This window comes from Choristoneura fumiferana, chromosome Z, assembly GCF_025370935.1.
Source record: "Choristoneura fumiferana chromosome Z, NRCan_CFum_1, whole genome shotgun sequence".
NCBI classification, from domain to species: Eukaryota; Metazoa; Arthropoda; class Insecta; order Lepidoptera; family Tortricidae; genus Choristoneura; species Choristoneura fumiferana.
Genome location: NC_133472.1, coordinates 25,965,595 through 25,984,660, shown reverse-complemented (window position 1 = coordinate 25,984,660; position 19,066 = coordinate 25,965,595). Strand labels below are relative to the sequence as shown.

General features: G+C 36.6%; 1 protein-coding gene across 3 annotated transcripts in view; it reads right to left on the bottom strand.

Moving 5' to 3' along the window:
* Positions 1-19,066, bottom strand: part of Ets65A (DNA-binding protein D-ETS-3) — a 91,231-nt gene that overhangs the window by 70,756 nt on the left and 1,409 nt on the right. For 2 of the 3 annotated variants that reach the window (XM_074094468.1, XM_074094484.1), the window contains exons 1-3: positions 13,592-13,903; positions 9,598-9,977; positions 4,731-4,814 (exon numbers count right to left, since the gene is read on the bottom strand). In XM_074094468.1, coding sequence (XP_073950569.1) covers positions 4,731-4,814; positions 9,598-9,977; positions 13,592-13,596 — 469 coding nt within the window. In that variant the 5' untranslated portion in view covers positions 13,597-13,903. Of the gene's footprint in view, positions 1-4,730; positions 4,815-9,597; positions 9,978-13,591; positions 13,904-19,066 lie in introns of those variants that run through there. The other variant, XM_074094476.1, reaches the window with a different exon arrangement.

The following is a 19,066-nucleotide window of genomic DNA, read 5'->3' as shown; positions in this document are numbered from 1 at the left end:
AAGTGATAGGAGACAGTTGCAATACAACAATGAAGAGATAAAACATGAAGAAAAGACCCCGCACCTAATGTATGGAAAATGTGGTTTCAGTTAAATATCCTGCGATTTTGATATGTTATAGATTTCAGTCCTGATCAAAAGTCTCTAGGGGCTCTCTGCTACCTCTGTTTCCGGGTCCCTTTCAGTGTTTATTTTAGTTTTTTTAGACACTTTTGTGCAGGAATTTGAAATTTATAACATATCAAAACTGAACCCACATTTTCCATACTTTAGGTCCGGGGTCCGTTGTACAATATTCAAGTAAGTATTTTACGTTATAAATACGATAGATGAGAAAAAAGTGGCGCCCTTGTTTAGGTAATTCACTCTCTTTCATTGTTTTAGGGGCTGTTTCACCATCCATTGACTAGTGTTAAGTGACGGTTAAATGTGATGCCGTCTCCGTCTATTCGAACAAAACAAATAGAGACGGCATCACACGTAACCGCCAGTTAATACTAATCAGTGGATGGTGAAACAGCCCCTTAGTGTCGTACCTTGAACTTGAAATTTCAAGGAAAAGTAACGATATGTATTTAATACGGTATTTGACAACTCCTGAATTTGTGATATCCTATTTATTTTTATGAAAATATTGATACACTGACAATGTTTAGAGAAGAGAAAAATTGGTTCAGCTGAAAATTGGATTTATAGCTTTTTTTAAAAATCTATACGTAACCTATCTGTCTCTTTCTAAAACACTTTTTTCTATGCAGCAGGTATGGTTACATGCAAGTATGTCTTTCTCCCTTTTATCTTGAAGTTCAAACCTTAGTAACTCTGTAATGTGTAAAAGGTCTAGTAAAGGTAGCTCAAAAATTGTTTTTATGTTCCGTTATGCGTTGCCAAGCTTTAATTTATAAAATAAATAAAAATAGCCAAATAGCGTATTGCTGAGATTAATATAATTTCGAAAGAAAAACTAGTGCCCCGTGGAATAGTGAGCGTCAAAAGTAGCTGATCTGATCAAACACTTTTAAAATTTGTCGCATTATTTTGAAAATCATGTATGGCGTTACATGGCTGTATAGCGACTGCGTACAAAAGTGAACAGGTAGGTACTACTGATACACTAGATGTCAATATATTTCGCTTCAGCTTGAGGCTTTCAACATTGTGATAGAACATGAGGGAATATTGGAAAGAGTTTTTGTCTTTTTCTCTTCATACTGGAATGATAAATAGGTAGGTACATATAGTTACTGTTGTCGTGTTGCTTTTGCGACATGGTTTGTGCTGTGTTGACGCAGCACTAACGCAGTATCACGAATGCTTTGTTTAGTATCTGCTGCTATATGCCATACACTCTAGTTATGTTTAGTTGTATTGTAGAACAAGTCTATGTAGAAATGTCTATTGGTTGGTTCATTTAGAGTAGCATTAACAGAATAAATAATGTTTTTCAATATGGTTTCACGGGATACCCGTAAAAGTAACAAATTTGGAGTTGAAATAAAAAATACAAAAAGACTCCAAATAACCAATCATAATTTGATTGCTTAATAGCGACATCTCTTGTCTGGGTGAGCGGTTGGTTCCGAAAGAATGTGACGTCTCTCGATGAGAGCGAAACATAGATGTCGCTAGTGCTGCTGCATAAGTAGCGTAGTAGAAATAAGCAACCTGAGATATATATGCATAGGAAAAATTCGTGTCTAAATTCCTGTCCAGCGGTGGTGTAGGGGTTATAGCACGCAGCACGGATTGCTGAGGACCTGGGTTCGATTCCCAGCGCTGGTCTCTTTTTCTGGTTTTTCTGTGCATCCATGTCTCAGTTTGTATTTTCGAAATGTTTTTCAACCCTAAAAACCTTACAAATTTGGTCAGCAATTATAAATTAATGTCTTTATATTTATTTCTAACCCTGGTCAAACCTGTCTACTCGTATTGTAATGCGTTTCCATTAAAACGATCCGACAACCCGTGACATTTTAATTAAATAAAAAACGGAAAAATGGCAACAATACTCGCACAAGATAAAAGTTCCCATCATATCAGAGTACAGCAATTAGCAGGATGATACAACCCCATGACGTCTATTGTAAGTACTATCGCGGGAAAAATCCCAGTGCACGGTTGTCACCGCGAATTGGCAACACTTCCCGCGCACGCGCAGCCATTCGGCACGGCCGGTCGCTCGCACGCACCCTTAGCTAGGGCACTTGAATTTGATACACCGTACAAAATTAAGCTACATTTAGATGAGTTTACTCTTTTTTTTCGCGTATTTATACAATATAATGAAAAATATAACAAATTACGAAATTATGTAAAATATGTAGTTCAACTATTAAATATCAAAATTCGAAAAAAGTAAAAGTTGATCTGTTAGATGTTTTCCAGACATTTCCTGCTTAAAGAAAATTTAACAACAGGTCTAGTAATAATTGAAATTTACTGTATAGCATACTTAGCCAGAACAGACATTGAAATTTTACAATGGTAACGCGTTTTGAAATATAACCATAGGCCACGGCCAATCCTTCGTCATGAACTGAGCTCTCAAACAAAAGTATTTAGAGAAGGGTGCAATGGTATTGGGCGAAAAGCTTTTTTTATATCAAGAGCTCTTAATTAACAACATAACATGTGACAACACGTGTCTAAGTTTAGTGTACTTACAGCTTTTTAATAATCACTTTATAGTTTATCCAGCACCGTCTCTCATATTTAATTTTGTAGAATATTTTGCCGAAGAACGACCGACATGTTTTAAAACTGTCTTTTACTCGGTATTGGGAAAATTATCCTCCAGTGGACAGAGCCGTTTTAAAATAAGAATCATTTAACTTACTACTTCAAGAAGAAAATGCTCCACATCAATTTGAAATTCGGCTGCTGAACTTGCCGTTGTTCAAAAGATCCAGATAAAATGCCCTCGGCAGACCGACGTACTTAAGCGCTTCACCAACCGAAATGAATATATCTTTGATGCCACAGAGGTAACTTTTAATTGTCCGACTGTGACATCTCTTTCTGATCCCTCGAACCTTTGAAGACACGCTTCGGTTGCTAAATATAAACGTCTTTACGGAACAGTGGCAACAACTTGATCCGCGCAACTATTTTCTGCGTAATTAGGTTTTTGAGGGACAAGTTGCAATCGCCAGTTGAGTATCAATCAACAATCAAATTTGACTAGGGTTCCAATCGCAAGTTAGCACGAGTTGCATAAAATGTAATGTAATATCGATATAATTAATACAAATATTCTGTTCTAAACCCTACACATTAAAATAACTTAATTTAAAGCAAGGTAGGTATATTTGTTTTGTTAGTGTTAGTCAAATCTTGGAAGTAGAATTTTAGCCACTTCTGGTGAGTGGATTGGTTTAAAATGTGGTAGGTACGAATATAATATTATGTTGTTTGGATAAAAATGCAAGTATGGTCAACAAAATGTATAATCAGCGCAAAGACAGATTTTGTACCATCAGCCAAATAAGTGGTCTATCAATTTTTAGACAAGTTCCTATCAAATGCATATGCCGCTAAAGTCGAACTTTCAAGTTGACAGACACGTCTATTGGCATTGCATTATTGTTTTGTAACATGCAAACGATTATCAACTTTAGGTTGGTAGACCATAAATATATTTGGCTGATGGTACATATTTTTTTATAATTATAATTCATAATATTACACCGTAGTCGGGTTAATGGATTGAACACCTCTGTAAATATTTCACAGGATTTTATTATTGTGGTCGACAAGATGTTTTCACACACAATAATTGATGTTCAAGATACACCGTATCAAAAGCATGTAAATCGTGAATAAAAAGTCCAATGAAAAATCTTTACACGCGTATTCGTCCATCATACCGTCTACTAAAATATTACAGATTGATTGTAAAACGCACTTTAGACTATTAACACATTAATTATTGTTACTAACTCAACTTGTACTCTATTCGTAAGAGTCGCGATTAGCTACTAAACCATGTAAGTACTTGTTGGTAATAAATGGCCAGGAAATGTTGGGTGCAACCTTAATGGGTGTCGACAGGTTGTTTAGTGTTGCACTGAATACGAACTTATATTTCTCCGCTCGGTAAATACAGTTGTTAGGTAAACAGGAACGTGTCAGCGCCGCTTCCTTCCTTACGTGATGTTGTGAAATTAATACCGCAGTGTTGCCGCTGTTATTATTTCAGCTTTACTTATGACATAAAAAATATTGGGCGTGCAATAGTGGGTACTGAATCAATGTGTTCAGTTTTATCTTATTAAACTAGGCGTAACTTTGACATAAGTGAAATGTGGAGATAGTTATAGTAAGAAGATAATTATGGTAGGTATTTAAGAGGCGTGGCAATTCGATTCCCACCGGGTAGTCGAAAATTATTACGTGACATCTATTATGAAAAGTATGGCAAAAATTAGGATGTCTACTAATTGAAACATATTTACTTTACTCATATTTTTCTCTCTTTCCAGTTTAGTTGTCAAAAATGTACACTCCACAACGGTACATATTCGTATAATATCTCTATTTCTCTGTCTTTCCTAATCAAATAATTGTGGAGTTCGTTCTGTAAAATAATAATTAATGGCGGAAACATAGTGCGAGACTTCATAATTTGGAGCCGAAATAAAATGTTTGCTTTGTTGGAACAATAAAAATCCCATTTGTACTAAAATACATGAGTTGGATTTATATTAAAAGTGAATAATTGTAAAGTTTACCTGAACATTTTGTGGCTCGTAGTGTGTCGGACAGCGTGGGCGTGGAGTAGCCTTTTCCTAGTCCACCGGACAGTTTGTCTGATCCTAAGGAAATAAATACGTTTTTCAAAGAAATACAGTTAAACTTTCGTACCCATCATTATGTAAGATTAGCTCTTGCCCGTGAATTCGTCGGCGTAGAATTTGGTAATCGCTATGCTGCGGAAACTTTACAGTTTCCCAGGGGAACAGTACCATGGTAACCTAGGCTACACATTTTCTACGTGCTTACTTTTATCCAAATCCATTCTGCCGTTTTGGAATGGTTGATGAGTTACAAATATTTAAATGTACAAACTCAAGTTTATTGAAATACTAAAGTATAATCACATCTTTGAAAAATTATGTCTTTTTAATTTCAGAAATTAAAACAGAAGAAAACGATTAGATAAAAAATACTCTCCCACACTTAAAAACAACCATTTATCATCCAGGAATCGCAGCGCACAATATGCTCGCAGCTATTTATTTATCTAATAAAAATAAATATGTCGTACTTTTCGGGTGGTCACGGCACGCACATAAATCTTAAAACGAAGGGGATGGGCTCGTCATTACTGGTATTTCTATCGCGCAATTAAGTCTACATTGTCCCGGACGAGGTTCCCATGAAATGGTGAGCACAACATACTGATGTTTACGGCATGCGCGGGCGCACGCTGCCGCGCGCCATCTTTTGTCAATATCAGGGAGCTAAAAATGATATCACTCGAAGTAATGCGCTCCATTATAGCGCTGATTTATACTAGGTTTGCGCGTGAGTGGCCATTGATTGTGCAGTAATTGTTTGTTTGCTATTGCGCTCAGCGGGACGGGGATGATACTGTGAGAACGCTTTCAAGTGCGGATTGACTTATTGGCTTATGTAAGTATTAAATAATCGGTGTTGTTTTATTTGGTTTGAAATTTAGGGGCTTGGTGGTGAAGTTTAATTTGTAACCTGTTACCTTTGTCTATATTATTTTAATATTAATAAACAGTTTATTTTGTAAAATAAACTTTAGCTAAGTTGTTTTCAGTAGCCCGGATATTATTATAAGTTTAATTTGAAAACGGAAATGTCAACAAAGTGTACGAGTACCTAAGTAGGTATATATTTTAGAAGATGTACGACTCAGTTTAGATTTATCGTTATTCAAAAGTGTTAGAAAAATGTGATGAATGTCAATCAGTGGAAAATTTAATTTGAAGTTTTGTTTTGTAGTAACACATAGCTAGTTTTCCAACATTCTGATAAAAAAATCTTAACTATTTTGATACGTATACTAAACCTAAAATTGCTAAAAGTGGCTACGAAGCGGTAACGTTACGTGTGCTCTCTGCCTACCCCATTTGAGAATAAAGGCATGATGTTTGTGTGTGTGTGTGTGTGTGTGTATATACGTAATAATAATATGATTATGTTACTATACATTATTGCACTTACGAAGGTTTTAAACCTTAGTAAAATGTAGTAATTTACTCGTACATAGGTACGTCTTTTTAGGTGACGTAAATACTTTTACCGCTATGCATTAAATTCCATAGTACAAATCTTAATCAAATCTGATGTAGTGGCAGTTCCAGGTAAACATTCTGCATAGAAAGTGCTTTAACCCGTTAAAGTGCGGCCCAATCTTCTAGCGGGGTAGACCGTCTGCACTAATGAATATAGATTGTGAAACAACAAACCGACCCCAGGCCTTTTGCTTATGCAATAAACATTAAAAAAAATCAATAAGCTCGTATCAGGCACGTTATAAAATGATTTATTGATATATATTTTATCGCGATAGTATCTAAAGTACGGCATCATAATTGATGACAATTGGTGCGTATACTCGTACTGTGTAGATACGGTGCGCGATAGCGGCGCAGGCGGCGGGAGCTGCGTGGGGCGTTCCGCAATCATTCCTGTGTTAACAACTCTTTAGTTGAGCCCTCGGACTTATAAATTTTAATACGGTGCTCCTAATGACTGCGAGATTAGGCACTTCCATCGGAGTCGGCGCGTGGATTTTTGCAGTTATTTGAATATTATGTAAATTACACGTTCTCAATTTAAAATGTGTCCCCCCTCCCCCCCCCCTTTGCGTTGATTGAATTCTGAGAGAGAGACAATAATAAATTGTTCTCTATAATGTAAGGTAATGGTCAGAGAAAAATTGTTATTTTAACGCATCGATTTTTTATAACTATAATTAGAATCTATCTTTAAGCTTAGAAATTCGAATAGATGATAAATGCTTGTAAAAATGGAAAATCAACAGTCTTTTGTTTAAGAAGTATCCCCGAGGTCGCGTAATAAAGAGTTGGTGGACAATAGAAGAGCTCTCCAAAAAGACAACTAAACATTTTCGCCGCTGAAATTCACAATTCATAAAAATGTAAATTCAGAGCAAATAATGATTTCCATTGTTGCGCTGCCTCGGCCGGCTCGTTGGTAGAGATTGCGCCGAGGTCGGGCCTTCCATTCACGGGTATGAAGAGCCACAATTTCTTTTAAAATCGACTTCTTAATGACATCAATAATATTGAACTGAATTTACTTAATTATGTTTCAATGATGATAATTTAGTTTAACATCTGTGAAATAAACGATGGACCAAATTGACAACAGTGAGGTACACTAATAACCACACTATTCTTTTTTCGTCGGGCATATTAAGAATGTAGATATTGAATTTTAAATAAATCTTATACACCGCGTATGTTTTCTGTTAATTTCGACTGATGGATTATTGATTAACCGGTAATTAACTTTTAGACCAAATCAAAGTTAGGACACTAGTGTCTTGAATATATGTATTACATTTAATCTGTTGAATACTCACTTAAAGTTAACGGAAATTAAAAACAACACGTTGTGTACAACGTAATGTATATAAATACATATATCTATATAATAGATAGGTACTTTTATCCAGAGAGAGTATGATTCACAAAATACCTCTAGTAAAATGACTTAGTTTTAGTCATAAAACTGAACCTACTATTCATTCAAATAAATCGTTAAGAATCCAAAGATATCTGAAGAGCAGTTATCGGCGGTACACAATATGCATTCGTTTAAAATGATTCGGTAAAACTGCGAAATTTACCTCACAAACGAGTCCCTCGTTAGAGCCTGGGAAGCCGGCTCGCTTACCCTCGGCTAAGTTTTGAAATAATGAACTCAACGGAGATAATAAAATTTTATTTTTGCGTCACAAGTAGTATTTATTAAGGCTGTGGGCCGATGCGATGATCTCTAGGGCGGTTAGTGGGCGGGAGCGTTGCCGTGGTAACGACGGGGTAAAATATCCCGCACGCCCCGTTTCGCTCCCTTGAGAGCGATTGTTATCTATGTGGAAGATCCTTGCTCCCCACCTTGCCTTTCGTCTCTATACCTACGCAGCATCTGAACGCTTAATCTCAAAGGGTTTCAACTTTCTATAAACTCTGCACTAAACGAAACTTTATATCGTTGCGCTAAGGATGTTTTCCCCGCGAATATTTCATCCTATTCGCACGTGAGGCAATCGATATCATTTTTGGTGAATACTGCTCGCTGCTGTATAGAATACTGTCTGTGAAGACTTTAAAAATGGAGATATCTGATGTGAAAGGTTGGGGTGTAAAATTTAAGATGACACTTACGGTTGAGGTGCCTCGCGTTATCTCTAAATATTTGTACGATTTTACTTACAATTCGAGGGTGTCATCAGAGACGGGATTATTAAAAAAATGAGTATGCCACTTTGATGGAAATACTATACTTCTAGTACCTATCATGTTTTACCTATTACAATATTTACTCAGAAAATCCATGACTTTGGGTCCAGTAGGGATTAGGTACATAATAATTTGGACTATAAGTAACGTGAATTCTATGTTAATTACTCTTAACACATAACAGGTATCGACTTACTTTATTCTTGAACGCGCATTGTACCGATATCTACTAGAAATGATGTAAACACCATGCTTTTATTGATTTTCGTTAATTTTCGACAGACGGCTCAGTTCATTTATAGATACTGCCTCGTCCTATCTTGCTATCCTACTAATATTATAAATGTAAAAGTTTGTGAAGATGTTTGCATGTTCGGATGTTTAGATGTTTGTTACTCATTCACGTCTAAACTGCTGAACCGATTTAGATGAAATTCGATATACAGATAATTTAAGTCCCCGGGAACGACATAGGATATTTTTTATCCCGAAAAATTGCATAGTTCCCGCGGGATAGCGATAACCGAATAATACGCGGACGGAGTCGCGGGCAACGGCTAGTACCTACACATAATATAGGATAAAGTAAAGTTATTGTTAAAGGTCAAATAGAAATTTCACAAAATTAACAAGGGACATTGACGTGACAAATTAGAGAGAAACATAAAAAAAAACTTTTTAACGTTCTTTTGCTTAATAAGTATATGTGAATTAAAACTTAAAAACTGTTATAAGCATATGAAAAAAAAATTACACTGCAAAATCAATAATCAATTCTTTATTATTTTGTAACAGTAAAAGTTAGGACACTACTTAGTGTCTTGGAGAAATTAAAGTTAACGGAAATAAAAAATAACGCATACTTACATCGTTTACTCATACACTTTTTATTTTTGCACATAGTTACACATAATGAAAACAACAGGTTTCAGAACAAATAATTACAAAGGAGAACATATCCCTTAACTCTCTCAGTCTCTCTCAATCTTCCCTAATTCGATGAAATCTCTAGAAAGATCATAGGAAGGATGCTTTTATCCCGGAAAATCGAATAGTTCCCGCAGGATGTCGATAAATAATTTTTCAGCAAACAAAGTCGCGAGCGAGAGCTAATAAGCAATATAAGAGCACTTACCCAGCGATTTGTTTTTATCTATGGCGCCCAGCATGGAGTCCTCTGTCCGCGTCGTCCTGCCGAAGCCAAGTGTGGAGCTGGTGGCGTCCTGACCCAGCTGCCCGCCGTAAAAGTCACCGAAGGCAGTCGCTGTCCCCAAAAGACCAGACCGGTCTTGCAAAGCTGCTTTCGCTTTCTCCACGCTCTGCTTTAGCTGCTCGAAGGTGGACTGGTGAAGCCGGTAAGGCGGCCATTCTGTCGTTGGCCACGGCTCCTCTTTCAGTGCACTTCGTTTCAGTTCTAAGGCTCCGGCGTAAGAGCAGCTACTTTCGTACATCGCAGCTTTGATTCCTGCTCTGAGTGCTGTGGCTGTGGCGCACTTTAATCCGCGGAAATCCACCCTGTAACAAAATATGATATATTAAAATAAAATAAACCAGATAAGTGCGAGTCGGACTCTCGCATCGAGAGTTTCGTACAAATTTGTGACAAAATATTCAATGTAAGCAGACTACTGTTCCTAAGAAAAATGTAGGTACACAGTGTGCGCCGCGGCCTTTGTAATTGGTTACTGTTATAGACAGAAAAACACAAAAAAAATGGAATTTCAGACTTTTTTTTATTGGTTGTGCTGTAACAGCTCTTCAGACCAAATTTTAAGTTTCTAGGACAACTGGAAATACTCGTACCCTATAGGTTTTGGATCCCCAGCAATTTGTATGGAAACGCATTTTCTAATGACTGTACATCTTTTTTTTTCAGTTGATTTAAGCACGTTCCAGACGGTTGTAAACCAGCATACCAACAGAGGTCACCTGTTGGAACTTGGTCTACGACCACAGATTGTGTTTCGGCTCCACAGTTTAAGGGCAAAACACACTTATTCCACGTACGCAACGTATGTACCTAATTCATTATGAAATCTGGACCCTGATATTTCTACCTATGCTTAGAAACATACTTGTCACACGCAATGCTACGAATCAGTAGAGAGTTGTGGTAACGAAACACACGCCCGTCTACCAAGGACGTTGAAGGTCATGTTATAATTTGGTTTACTACATGGATGGTAACAAGCAACGTCACCCCTGTTCAAGAAGTAACAGAACTGAATATTTCAAATTAATGTCAGGTAAATAAATACCTTTACGCGTGCTTAAGAAAAAGGGTCTTGATTGACAGACGAACAGAAAACAAAGTGCTATAAAGGTTTAATTTTTGTCGATTGAAGTACGGGAACCTAAAAAAATATTTATTTCAGACAATTTAACCTATAGATAGTGACAATTAACAGTATTAATGCTACTAGTATTATAAATGTGAAATTATGAAAATTTACCTATGCGTACTAGGAATAAAGAAATGTAGCTGACTGGACCGTGAGGATAACACGGGTTATTTTTAATTTCCATATATCTACGAGATTATTAAATCCAGAAAAATGAAATTTAACACGAATAATATGCTCTTGGTTCTAACTCATCGTAATGAAAATAAATTTGGTATGGAAGATAGTTTGACACCCTGGAATATATAGTTTCATTCAGGCAAATTACACAGTGTCCGCGGGACAGCATCAAAAGAATTCTTCACAGCCGAACTTGCGCGCATTAGCTGTACGATATATGTATATGTAAATGAAGCCCATTATGTTATTTTTGGCAATTTAGATAGGAATTTGGTAAAAACGCGAAATCATGAAAGGCTCATGAAAACCAAACCGTGGGAATAAACGAGTTAAGCAGTGAGCACACCGCTGCCCAAAATACGCAGACGGTACGGAATCGCATCATTTGATGTGCCGTAAACGTCACGATTTTATCGCATGTCCTCCACATCGTTGTATAAATACGCTGATGCTGACGGTGCGGAATCGCAGTGACGTGCCGTAAATGTTGCGACTTTGCGTTCCAACTTCAGAAAAAAAACAATAAGACTGATTTAATACTCTGAGTTGCATAAAATTTATTGAACCTTAGGTGGTAACGAGAATTTTTGATTGACTGTAAGTCAACTTTAAGTCAATTCAACTTCAAAATAGATCAAATTGCTCTTTGAAGCACTCTATCAAATAAACTGTTTTATGTGATTCCTACTATATAATAAATGTAAAATTGTGTGTGTGTGTGTGTGTGTGTGTGTGTGTGTGTGTGTGTGTGTGTGTGTGTGTTGGCATAGCTGGATGTGTGGAATAACATATTAACATATAGTATAGGCTACTTTTATTCCGATATTCCCACTGACTCACGTAAAGCATCGCACACACCACAGTGATATATCGAGGCGATTCGAGTGCTTCCCATATTCTGTTCCATAGGTCTGTGACGTCATGGTACAAAATAGGATTTATTTACCCAAATTGTTCTATAGAACTACATACTAGCTTTTTACCCCAGCTTACTTGCCAGTGACGTACTAGCTAGAACAAAGTGAGACTTCTCTTTTCCCATACTGTTCCATTATGAAACAAAAGTGGTGGGTCAAGTTGCCAGTGAATAGCAATAAAAAGTAAAGAGTTTTTCCTAGCTTAAATAAACGTAAATAGACTACTCGCTTTTTAGGGTTCCGTAGCCAAAATGGCAAAAACGGAACCCTTATAGTTTCGCCACGTCTGTCTGTCCGTCCGAGGTTTGCTCAGGGACTATCAATGCTAGGAAGCTGTAATTTTGCACGAATATATATGTAAACTATGCCGACAAAATGGTATAATAAAACATTTAAAAAAAATTTTTTTAGTGTACCTCCCATAGACGTAAAGTGGGGTTGATTTTTTTTTCTCATCCAACCTTGTAGTGTGGGGTATCGTTGAATAGGTCTTTTAAAACCATTAGGGAGTTGCTACAACGATTTTTCGATTTAGTAAACACTACAAAATATTCAACTTTAATCTGCTTCGCGAGTCCGGGTATAGCTGCCACTTTTTTCTGGATATCTATTAGAATTTTTGCATTACTGAACTCTTCTTCCATAAACTCTTCCTCCGATTCTTCGTTTTCACAGTTGTTGCAATAAATTCTATTTTTTCCGTTTTTAATATCAGCCTCTAGACCTTTGACACAGTTCCGGTGACAGGTTCCCTGGCATTGTCCTTGACACACAAAATGTGCACCCTTTTTAGCAAGCGTTTTTTTACATTTTTGGAACTCCATTTCACTAACGAATCGTAACTTTTTAAGCGTAGGATTATTATTAATTCAAGTATTGCGCGCGAACTTCGCGCATGATCTTAGGACAAACCACTAGGTCACCACGGCCACTTGTTTTGTTTGTGTTTGGAATTAAGGAATTAGGTTATTAGTATTTGACTTTGCATAAATATATGTATTTCAGCGCTGCACTACCGATACAAAATTAATCATCTAGTTATACTTTGACTACGGTTTGCTACTACGAATTTAATTTTACACTTTACATCATCCCAGTCTATATATGTTCCATTACTGTGCACAGGCCTCCACTCAGAATAAGAGGACTTGAACCATAGTTCTAATGCGGGCCCAGTGCGGATTGGAAAATTCACATCAATGAATTGCTTCGCAGGTTTGTACAGGTTTCTTCACGATGTTTTCCTTCATCGTAAAGCTCGCGGTAAATTTAGAATGTAATTTCGCACATGAATTTCGAAAAATATTATAGGTAGTTTAGACCTGCAAGAAACATCGTGCAAGTTGCATTATATTGCGGCGCTTGATTGACCACTTCAAACTCGTTGGCTTTAAGGCCTCGCAATGCATTGCAACTTGCATGATTTTTCTTGCTAGTCTAAGCCCGGCTTAAGAGACCATAGGTAAAACCATTAGACCACTGCTGCATTATACGACACGGCTGTACACTTTAACGATATACGAGTACTATATAGAACATAAGCAAGGTATTGCCCCAGAACATCGCGGTTGACTATAGTTGCAATACAGTTGTTCTATTTCAATTAAAATTATATTCGACCGACAAGAACAAACTCCTAAAAAAATCACTGGCATGCTCAGGTAGGTATGACTTTTGCTTATCACCTCACCTCATGTCGGATATTCTTTTTCGTTTTGGGCGCTTTGTCTCGTTCTTATTAACTTCCGTGGTGGCTGATATCAGGTGGTATCACATGCCAGTGATACCACTACGACGAGCTACTCCCACAATTATCACCCCTCTAACACTGTATTCGCACTATGTCTGAGCATTGACGTAATCACTTTAACTTGGTCTGATGCACTAGTCTTGCGAAGTCATATGTTGGTTTAGTTAAGAGCACAGCAAAAGTTGCGGATAGGTTATTTTTAACTTTTGTCCACGGTTCCAACGGATCTTGTGATGATCATTTGACAGTGTCCTTTCGTCGACTGTAGCCAGCGCTTGCGCCGTGCGCCAGAGCGTTCAAATTGATTGCATCCGGCGTAAGGGAAATGTGTCGTATAACCAATTTATATTTACTGCTCGATTTGACCACGAACAGGAATTGACTCTTATAAAATGGAAATGTTTTAAACTCAACATGTATGTGCAGAACAACTGATGGCTAAAACGCGGAATTGAAAGGAAGTGCATGATGCAAAATGCGTTCACGTAAATTCAGTATTTTTTTTAAAATTAAACGGAGAAATAAATATGGATCTTTAAGAATTGCTGACCCGTAGGTACCTACGTGGCTATTCTAAAATACATAAAATAGATATACCTAAACATCTACTAGGCAGACGCGGATTTACCCTTGCCTTCTCAAGTATACATACATGTTTTTTTACATCATATACAGTTAGGTAATACTTATTGAAAGGTAATTTATGAAAGTAAGTAGTAAGTTTATAAAAGTATAAAAGTAGACACAGTCGCGCATACAAGAGCACCGGCGCGCAGTCTAATGGCTCGCGCCACTTTGTCGCAGGAAGTCTGTAGATTACCTTATTATATGCCGTAAAAAGTGTCATCCGTGTTCCTCGGAGATGGTCAATACCTACACTACGAGGTACGTGAACATACATCTTTATGCTCTTAAAAAAGAACCTACGAATAAGTCGCTCAGACGTACAGACTGACACACTAATAGTTTTATTTAAGATATTTTTTTGTCTTTACATTTTCAATAGGTACAACTTTGTGCGATAGTTTTCCTACCTAATTCTAAAATAACTAAAAAGCAACACAAGACTCTGATTGAAGCTTCATCCTCTTTCCTAGAGTAGAGTGCACGGAATACGATACGACATCATGTTCTTATTTGGGCCAATCAACTTTTTTACCCACACTAATCTGCCGCGACATTTTTCAAACAATTGCAGACTTTTGTAAGTAGACATGTTTTTTCTGTAATTTAATAGATGGTGTACATGAATACATGCCATCCTACGTAAGTTCAACCTATTAAACCGTGAGATATCTTGTTGGAAGTACGATTTTTTGGTAACGCCAGAGACAATTTACCGCAGGAGACGCCCAAAGTGTCGGTAAAATAGTTGATTGGCCCATTTACATAATTCTTATTCCGTCGACTTGTACGAAATCTTAAAAATATCGGAACAGGTATCACCTATGATAAAAAAAATTGTTCACATATGTAATGTTTATAGCCACCATGGATGCTCCGGTAGGTGATATATTAAGTCGTGACAATAAGCGCCTCCTATTGAAATAACTTAGTTTGATTCTCATCAATCTTTTGATCAATCTAGTTCTACCCTACGTCAGGTTGTCACACCATTTTAATTATACTGTAAAGAAAAATAAACTTATGTTGTTAAAATTCCTTGCACAGTCGTTCACTAAATGGAATCAAGACCACATTTATCCGTATTTCGGATCTTATAATTTCTATTTAATTGTTATTTGGGAACTAGAATTCTCTATAAGAGGCGTTATTATATTTCTAAATCAAAAGTAGTTATCTCTGCAGCTTACAATATTACATTTTTATACAAATGATCTGACAAGGCATAGGTTATAACAACAGACAGATATTTGTATAATTTATCTATGTTACCTGATTTCATCAATTTTAATAAAATAATTTATTTGTTCTTTTTGTTTTCGTTTTTAGAAAGCGACTAAAACAGAATTTCCTGAGAATTTCGTGTGGATACCTACAAGCTCTCAGTAAATGTTAGCTGAAGTAACTTATCACGGAGCAAATCGAGCGCAAAATCGAGCTCGGCCCGTCCAGAGGGCTAACCTTCTTCTTTCTGCCTCCTCCACATTCATTATGCCCTGACTCAGACATATCACGATGTAGCAAAATACGAGAGAAGGAAATAAACTAAGGCATGTGGAGGGCAATAAGAATAAGTCCCATATTAAGTATTAAAAAAAAACCGACCAAGAGCGTGTCGTACACGCGCAGGATAGGTTTCCGTTGCCATTACAAAAAAATCAAATAATATTTTGTATTGTGTACTGAATCTTCCAAGTTTAGGTATATTTTATACCTTAGGCTGCTATTTACTCTTAAAATACTTACTAATTATTCTCAAGCAATCTTAGCCGCTATAATTTTCTTTGTTAATTTGATATATTTACTAACATTCTGATTTTTTTAAAACGTTTTCACCCAGCAGTTTACATTTTAGAGGGGGGGGGGGGGAGACGCTTGATTTCAATGAAAAAAACCAGCTTGCCGTGGCAACACGCTGAGTATGGCCCTTTTTTGCTTCTGTCGGCACAATGTCTTTTTCTTTTTCTTTCTTTTGTACTAATTGTTGATCGGAGGAGTTTAGGTACCTTCTAACTGCTAAATTATTCGTAAAGCTGTAATCATGTAAGTAATAAAAATTATGTTCATTTGTTCACATTCATAACCTTTTTAATTACAAGTGTGCTATACTTATTAATGTATGCACCCGCACTTTCTACTTGGAAAGCTAAAAATACCTCACATTCCCGAAACAAAAGCAAGCTAAAACGTAAAACTCGCCTCGCAAATATGCGCACAAGTACTTAAATAGAAGAATGCGATCAGAAATAAAAGAATGTTTAATAAGCATCAAAACACGCATTATTTGGTAAAAGTGCTATTTGTACCAGTTAATGGCTTAAGTTGTTGGCAAACTCGCTGAAAGCAGGCAGTAAATGAAAGCGATCACATGCAATCATAAAGCTTCCCGTTGTGAGCGCTGTTGCAGCCTTCTGCGTTGTGTTTCAACATAGAGGACCCAACAAAAGGAACGTGACTACAAGCATTCTAGGAACTAGGTTAGATAACTTCAAATGAATGGATGAATGTCAATGGCAATAAGATAAAACATTGATCAATACCTGGGCAGCTTTGGTGACATTAATGAATATGAACTGAAACTCCGCGACCTTTATATAGACCTCCACAAAATAACGCTTGATTCATAAAATTAGAATGAAGTTATCTGCTTGGCAAGTATCAGTTCTAGATATGTGGTGTATGTGGTGTATGTGCTGTCATAAGTAGATACAACCGACAACCAAATGGCCATTAAAGAACATCTTGACATAAACATATAGACATAAAATTTTTCTTGTGCAAGAACAAGATTGCTAGTATAAGAAGACATAAATGGTATGGTACGGATGGATGGATTTATAGTATGGATGGATTAACCCGGTTGTGAAATTGTTTTTAATCAATAAAAATATAACAACTTCATGAAACCAAACAACGCAACTAGGCTATAGAACATTTCCGGCTTTCCCAGGCAAAACCTTGCACCGCGTAGAAAAATATTTAGCAAAGAACAGTCAACAGGGTGAAAAGATAACACGATTTATATTTTGCCGCTGCTTGTTACAAACGCTAATGTATTCGTATTCGTAGTAACATCACCCGGTATTACCATACAGGCATAAATCCAGCTCGGGCTGGGACTCAGCCCCGTACTATGTAGATACTAACTGGTAGAATAATATTCGCATAAATCAACACAGAATTAATTATTGCATTCGAATGTTCTGAATTTACATGTAGCTTGATGTTGCTTGTGTATAATGTTATTGGGTGATGTGCTAATCTGGGACCTAAGAACTATTTCATCGGTTGTAAGAAATGCTTAGGTAAGCTTAACTCATGTAACAGCTACTGCCTGGAAGATAATATGAGTAGACTCCAGATGTTTGCGGAAATTAAGTAAGTACCTATACCTAAGTATTTCTTGCTTTAAGAAATCATAGTGTTGTTTGAAATGATCGCAATATTTATTAGCTTCATGATTTAGCGGTTTACTTAAGAACATAGACTAAGGGGCTGTTTCACCATCCGTTGATTAGTGTTCACTGGCGGTTAGGTGTGATGCCGTCTCTATTTGTTTTGTTCGAATAGACGGAGACGGCATCACATTTAACCGTCGGTTAACACTAATCAATGGATAGTGAAACAGCCCCTTAATATTTTAGCGTAAGTAATAAAGCCTTGTTTATGCTTAGTGTTAAAAAAATGAGTCCTAACCTATACCTATGTATACCTACTCAGTTACAGGTGGAATGTTTCAACTTGTAACTACTGTACGTATTTAAATTTAAATAGGGACAAATCCATTAACATAATGTTTAACCGAGACTGTTAGTATTAATCAATACTCGTAAGATGTTAGTTACCCATTCATGTTTGTTTGGTACAGAGGTATTTTATATTCAGGACATAAAAAACGCATAATCAAAAAGTTTACCAATGTAACTACAAAAATGAATTTTAAAGAAATCTTTAACAGAGATTTATAATTCTACAAAGGTGTTTCACTTTACGAAATTGTTAAAATACCTAAGATTAACCATTAAAATTGTAATATCTACAATCATGTATGTATGTATCTTGTATTGTAAAATTGTAATTGTAACTACGGTTGCAGGTGGTAGGACCTTGTGCAAGGTCCGCCCGGATTGCTACCACCATCTTGCTCGCTAATCCTGCCGTGAAGCAGCAGTGCTTGCACTGTTGTGTTTCGGCGTGGAGAGTAAGACAGCCGGTGAAATAACTGGCACTTGAGGTATTCCATCTTAGGCCTCTAGGTTGGCAACGCATCTGCAATACCCTGGTGTTGCAGTTGTCTATGGGCGGTGGTGATCTTTTACCATCAGGAGACCCACTTGCTCGTTTGCCATCCAGTCGAATAAAAAAAAAAAAAAAGTTTGACAGACTACCGTAGTGAATGACAGTGAATAAATTGATATAAAATAAATAAACATCTACATTTATGGCGGATACCTACGAGTATATCTTTAAACAAAGTGAAATCCACCCATCTATTGGGAAGATAATCTGAGCATCTCCATTACAATAAAGTGCAAAAGATATAAATTAAATTCAACAAGAAATGTTAAGCATAAAACAAGGTCTTGACACTTATTAGCTACCTAATAGTCTTAAAATAATAAAAAGTCTATCAAAATTAATGTTCACACCTATTTGAACACGCCCTTACTGCCCCAATAAGTTAATACCGTTAGTAAACTCTTATTGTATCATCTAAACTATGGGGCGCTTCCCATTGTCTTTATGTCCTCGAATTTTACAAAAAATAACTTAAGATCAAACAACAACAAA